This window comes from Fragaria vesca, linkage group LG5 (assembly GCF_000184155.1).
Source record: "Fragaria vesca subsp. vesca linkage group LG5, FraVesHawaii_1.0, whole genome shotgun sequence".
NCBI classification, from domain to species: Eukaryota; Viridiplantae; Streptophyta; class Magnoliopsida; order Rosales; family Rosaceae; genus Fragaria; species Fragaria vesca.
The window spans coordinates 17442566-17449576 of NC_020495.1; the positions used below are offsets into that span (position 1 = coordinate 17442566).

The window sequence follows — 7011 nt, forward strand, 5'->3', positions numbered from 1 at the left end:
GTTTAGTCTCCATTAATCCTGGATGCCCTATCGTATGTTTTTAATCATATTTGATCAATAAAATGTCTCTTCTTCTCTTGAAAAAAAGGGGGGAAAAAAAAAAAAAAAAAGGAAGGAGAAGGGTGATGGGGAAATTTACTTTATTTTCTGTAATTCGCAAGTTTAAATTAATTTTTTGCACGCTCGCACTCACACTCTCACTCAAGCATGAAAGCAGACAGAAATAATGTGAAATATAACAGTGCTTCGATAGGGATGCTAAGATCATTCTCAACAGTGACCTGATTATGCGTACCGTTCTGGATCAAAATTCTCAACTCCAAGGTCCTCATCCCAGAGAAAAATATGTTTATATTCAGTCACTATATCTGGATGCAAGAAACGTTTTGCGAACCACCTACATCATCAAACAGCATTTGTTTCATTATAAAACAAAATAGATTGTTCCCATGCAATAATTGCCAACTTATTCTTAGCTTGCTCCATATCTAAGCAACTAAGTGAACCAATTAATGTACCATTTTGTTTGGTTCATCACAGACACATGAATGGCAGTATCACTCCAATGTAAATCCCTCCACTTATCCACAGCACCATCATAATGGAAAAGCATTACCACGAAATCACTTGATAAAAACTACAATAAAAAAACAGATATTTAACACAGAGATGGAAATATAGTTCTCAAGTAGAAGGTCATAAACCAAGAAAGTCGAGGCAATTACCTTCCGAACAATTTTGTCCACTATTTCTTTCTGTTTTATTCCAACTGCAATGGCCAGCAAGCTCTTTGAAGGCGTTGAGTTTTTCTGTCACAAAAAAATGCAATTCAGAGGCAGTCAACCCCAGCATTCACAATACAAGAGAGCAATAGAGACCTTTACATACACGCACAACATAATAAAGTCACCAAGAAATCTAAATGTGCAGTAAACTAAAAGATGTAAGCTTGCTTAACCATTATACAAGGTCTAAAAGAGTTTGGGCCGTAGCAATAAAACATAAGTTCTAAATTGCAGTTGAACATCACAATTGCAGTTGTAAGTTAACCACTTGGATAATTTCCATGTTCCACATATTTGGGGCTAGAAAATGAATTGTGTTTCGTAATTTGCAATCAAGTTGATTCCCGAAGGAAAACAACTATATAGCTCAAGTTGAAATCTGAGGCTACTAAATTAGAGATGACAACAACTTCACAACATGCATCTAAATATATCCTACAGACACAGTCAGATAAAACAGAACGCAACAGTCCATTACATATGACAAGACCTTTATATGTATCTGTTTTTTTTTTTGGTCAATATTTAAATGTATATATTTAAGGACACAGATGACCTGAATGTTGAGAAGTGGTCAGATTCAGATCAAAATGGAGAATAGACAAAAAAAAGAAGAAAAAGAAGAAGAAGTAGATCCCAAAACAACAGCACATAAAGTCGCATATTCAATCATCATGGTCAACTCCAGTTTTACCACAATATTTATAAACACCACTTTCCAGGCCATGCAAGAGTTTACAAGCATGTCAGCCACAAAAAATCATCATTGAAGTTTGCAGAATATCATATACTATCTCTGAACTTGGTTATATAGAAGTCTTCTGAATAAACTTGAAACTGATTAATTAATTAGCATAATTTCATAAGTAAAATAGTGGTGCGCATATCTTATCATTCAACACTTTAGCAATAAGATAACAAGCAGTAGGAGCGAGCAATAGCTTCTCATACATCTTTCTTTGAGGTGCCCCATAAAGGCCGGATTTTGAAGTCCGATGTTTTGGCAACAATTCCTTCTGGTAATGCCTCAGTCCCTGATGGCTGGCACCGTTTCTAACCATAAGAGGGGAGGGGGAAATCAGCAAACATACAAGTAATCTAAAAGTATAAAGGAAACTTAACTGTTCTGTAAGACGCTCACCTTGCAGGTATCAAGATTTGTATTCTGCATAGTGTAGGTAACCTTCCATCTAGTTAATTTCTGCATACAAAATTTGCGGAACTGTAAGATAGTAAACTCTAGTTATTTAGATAATTGTCTGCAGATAAATAATGAGTTCAATCATAGGTATACAGATGTTATTTTGTTGCTTTTATTTCTTTTCCTGTTTCCATAGCACATAATTCTTTTATGAATTATTCAGCATGGGTTTATTGATGGTAAAGCAACTAAATAGATAATACTGAAACGGAAAGGCTTTCATACTTCCTTGTACTCCTTAGCAATGGACGCACCACCAATGAAATAAGCACCGGTAACCAATGAAACTACAATGAAGAGACTGCAGTAGAATGATCTATTCTTTGGATCTGACAGTACAGACACCTGACAAAAACACAAAAGCTAGGTAGGCTTAGAAGTCGCGCACTGTATCCACATTTAATCTCATGAAGAGCATTCTATTGGACATATCTTCAGGACCACAAACCAAGAGTCTGGACTAAACTGGTGCAAGATTATAACTCGTAAAGAAATTGTTGTTATTCATTGAACCTGAAATTCCAGCATTTTAATTTTAGGTGGGATCCAACTCTTGGCGTTTGGACCAAATAGCATTGACCAATAAAATTTGGTCAGCTGGGGAAAAATTCCGAATGGTGAGTTTTTATCTTGGCACAAGATTTTCGCATATAGCAAACAAGCTTTCTAATTAGCACATAGGGAACTAGTTGGATTGTAATGGTACAAATTTTGCAGTTTAAACTATAATTAGCACATATCTTTTTGGCATAGATTTCTCAATTAGCACATATCAGTTTAAACGATAATTACATTGCAGTGCATATATTGAGCCAAGAGAACACAGTTCTGTCTCCAATTTGGGGAACTCTCCAATTCCAACCCCGTTTGTTTCTTACAAAACCAGCTAGACTAAAAATATTGAATTCTGAACTTGGAGCGAATTGAGGGCCTGGAAAACCAGAATCAAACCCCATAAATACAATTCAAACTCCAAACCAACATGAATTAGTCAAAACCCAAATGGAAAAACTGTGCGGTGATATCAAGTGGGTAGGTCGAGTCCTGTTGAATGGAATGATTGAAGAAACACTTGCAGGCTCAAAAGTATACAGAGAGAGAGAGAGAGGGACTTACAGGATTGACCATGGTAGCACCTTTGAGAAGCATATTGAGGAAAAAGGGACAAGTTATAGCCTTTTGAATTAGAAAAGAAAAGGAGTTGAGTCTTTGAGACTACAAGTAAAGAAAGGAATGGCAGAAAGGTGAAGCAAGCAAGCAGCACCCACAAGAAGAAGAAGAAGAATCTTTACTCGGCCCTCTTGCTTTTATTTAAGCAACGGGTAGACCACATGCAAAGGTAGTTGCATCCCCCAAACGGCGTCGTTTGAATAACTGGACACGTCGGCATGAATCCGAACCGTTTGGCTTGGGATAAATGTTTGCAAGAAGTCAAACAACAGAACAGTGCTTCCTTCGTTTTGTTGTTGTTTGGTTTTAAACATGGGGAACGTCTGCTGTGTATGCAGTACATCATGTACTGCCCATGTCTGGTTGACGACGTTATATCACAGTGACGCAGTTGAATTAGGACTTTTTACCTTTGATAAGAAGCACGCGCGCTTGGCGCGTCTAGCGTGGCAGTCTTCATCTCACCAAAACCACCTCATGAGGACATCATATCGAGCGAAAGCAAACAGAGAGTTTTGTGTCGGAGGTCTCTGTGCTCGTTTTTGTTTCCTAGGGTTCGATACAGCGAAGGCGACATTTTCAGATCGGCTCTAGAACTCTATGGGTTTCAGGTGGTCGCTGCCTTTCGCAGATCGCAAGCGGGGGGCCCTCAAATTCAATCCGGAAAACTCCGAGTACTTCGACCAGCAGAGGTTCAACCCCCCCCCCCCCAACAACAATTTCGGCGACGACGCCGCTCCCTCTCCTGAAAGTCCCGCCGAAGGTACCATTCTGTTGTTTCAACTCTCTTTTTGAAGATTATAGGGAGTTTTGGTTAGAAAATTGAAGGATAAGAAAACGTGTATGCTAACGACTATAAGTTATATTAATGAATTTATTGTCAATAATCGTTCCAGTTTGATTCGGGAATGGGCGTTTTGGTCAATGAGTTTCAGCTTCTGGGTTTCTGTGGTTTGTTGTGTTTTGGAATTCTAGGTTGTGTCTGTTGTTGTTTTATGTTTCATTTTCTAATCTGAATATGCTTCAGACAAAAAAAATAATATGTTCCCCGTATGACATTCCTACCTTGATACTACTGGGACTGCTAATTCATTTACTCCTATCTCTCAAGCTTTGCACAAGTCAGGATCTTAATCTGTTTATGATTTTTGTGGTTTATATATAGGGAAGCTCTGTGATCACTTTCGGTTGGCATTGTAGAATTGAAGCTTGAATTTCAGAATGATGATTTTTTGTTCATATGATGATTTGCAGATATGCTACCTGGTTTATAGCTAGGACAGGAGAAAATGTCAAAAATTGATCTATCCTCCTTGATACTTATGCAAGATGAAGAGGTGGGTTGGTAATTGGTACTAGTGTTTATAAAACTTGCATGTTCTGGCAATTTAGAGTAGATTTACCTCTACAAGTTGCCAATGAAATGGAGGTGAAAATGTGTAAGTTTAAATATAGTTAGCTATATTGTATGCCATTTGAAATTGATTAGTTTTAATAATTCAATTTTTGGTATTTTTGAGTGATCTTAGGCGGAAGTGAATACAAATATGAGAAGGCTTTCTGCCCTCCAGAAAGGGTTGAAGGCAATCCCTGTTTGGAATACGTACATCACCTCATTTTCTCGTGGTTTCTTGAGTTCACAGTAGAGCGCAGCAAGAACGGTGAAGATAACTACATAAGTAAGTCACAGACTCTAATTAGTTCTATGCTGGTTGTAGTTCTCCTACCTAATCTGAGAATGCCATTTATTAAAATCTAGTGTTGTTGTCTTGACCTATCTTTCATAGTCGGGTTTTCCTGAAACATTGGTAACAATTGTTCTTTTTGTGCCACATTCAATTCCTACAATGCAGGACTTTCATAGAATTTGAAGAATTGAGTGCTACTTATGCAAAAGGTGAGGTGCATCCTGGCGACATCAAACCGTCTTTGGCAAAAGTATTGAATAGGATACTAGAGGTAGGTTCATATGTTCATGTCATGTGTGTTCAATTTTTTTACAGCCAATGGGATGTTCATTCTTTTATGTGTAAATCTTGGTTGTTTGGCAACATGGATATGAAGTTTAAATACTGGAGGTAGGTTCATATGTTCATGTCATGTGTGTTCAATTTTTTTACAGCCAATGGGATGTTCATTCTTTTATGTGTAAATCTTGGTTGTTTGGCAACATGGATATGAAGTTTGAAATTTGTTGCTTAATGAATCGGTTAATGCGCCAAGATGAAGTGAATCATTGACTTCAAGCTTATAGCATAGGTTTAGTACCTTCTGTTTCTCGCGTCTCATGCTTCCAAGCCTAAAAAATGTTATAGTAGAAGCTCATGGGTGAGCAGATGATCTGATTTATTAGGATTGGTTTACCTGATTATACCTAACCCTAAGATATACGGTCTAGTGGAAAGCTAAGGTGTTAGATATGGGAACTAAACCCCACAAAATTGTTTTGGGTGAATGTGGTTGAGACCCTAGTGTCATGAGTTCTATTGTTTCTGACTCTCATTTTATTCAGGTTCGGGTTTTGGTACGATTACGTATATTTGATTCTGGACTCTGTTTTCAGTTCCTTGCTTGCTCGATGTTTAGCCATTTACTGGTATCTGCTGCCAAAGTTACTTGCTTCAACTAGTCAATATCTGTTGTCATGTTCTTGGGCTGTGATAATCGCTTATATTTATCACAACCCAAAAACATGACAACAGATCGTCGTTTACTAAATCGTAAACTAGTCACATGAATTGTAGAAAGAGGTGTCATAGCTGACCCTACAACAGATATCAACTAGTTGTCATGTTTTTCTATTTATAACCTGGATCTTTGGGGGGGGTTTTGTCCCACCCTGCAGCTTAAGAAAGAGGTGTCAGAGCTGACCCTGCAACGAGACCTTGCTCAGTCTCAGGTTTAGGATCTGGTACAAGTGCTTGGAGATGATAAACTATTACCAGTATGTATTTCTAAACTGAAGATTCCAATTTACTTCGATATGTGTTGCATGTACCAAGTTCAGTTTGTTTTTATATGAATTTAAGCGGATATGGATTATTATTATCCTAAATTGCAAGTGCAAATTTCATTGGAAAACATCTAAATTCAACCCAAATTTTGTATCTTCTTATGTAATCTTGAAAAGACTCCTTCCTGAAATTTGCTGGAAATTGTACTGCATTTTCTATTAGATGCTAAAGCTGGAGATTGTAATGCATTTTCTATGATATGATAAACTGTATGAAATATATCAGGTTCTTGAGGTGTCTATAGCTTGTCGACTTGTCCTAGAGAAGCTAGAACTTAATGTCTATTATATAGATTTATGAAAATTTAAGTTCCCAAGCAACTGTAAATTTTTCCTATGACAGTATAAATTATTTGAATATTCAATTCATGATGATGATGATATCTTCTTTGTGCAGTTTTTTCGATGTGATCTTTGTGTAGTTACATTATCCAAAAGCAAATGGACCTAAGCAAAGCTCACCAGCTGAGGTTGTAAATAATTGTCAATGTATTTGAAATGGACATCGATGTTGATGAGTTACTTGCTTCAAATGGAAAGAGCAGCGTCAACTAATCATAGAATAGAGACAGTGACCCATTGTATTTGAAAAATACATTATTTTAGGAAGCATGCCAAAAAAAAATGGTGTGAAATCGAAATTGTAAAAAAAAAATTTGAAATTTCTCAACCAAGGAAAGACCATTATAGTAACGGTAGGAATGAAGGTAACAAATTGTTTTTAATAGTATATTTGCTTTGTAGCTATTGGTAGAAATTTCTCAATGAATGTGCATGAAAATAAAAACTTAGATAACTGACATATACTTGTATTGAGCTAAGACTACCCTAAAAAGAATAAG

General features: G+C 36.8%; 1 protein-coding gene across 1 annotated transcript in view; it reads right to left on the minus strand.

Moving 5' to 3' along the window:
- LOC101306243 overlaps positions 1-3254 on the minus strand; it is an 8293-nt gene extending 5039 nt beyond the window's left edge. The window contains exons 1-7 of the mRNA XM_004301511.1: positions 3103-3254; positions 2212-2331; positions 1927-1986; positions 1737-1838; positions 726-809; positions 519-637; positions 296-397 (exon numbers count right to left, since the gene is read on the minus strand). Of these exons, the coding sequence (XP_004301559.1) occupies positions 296-397; positions 519-637; positions 726-809; positions 1737-1838; positions 1927-1986; positions 2212-2331; positions 3103-3135 (620 nt within the window). The 5' untranslated portion in view covers positions 3136-3254. The remainder of the gene's footprint in view (positions 1-295; positions 398-518; positions 638-725; positions 810-1736; positions 1839-1926; positions 1987-2211; positions 2332-3102) is intronic.
- Between the last annotated feature and the right edge of the window lie 3757 nt (positions 3255-7011).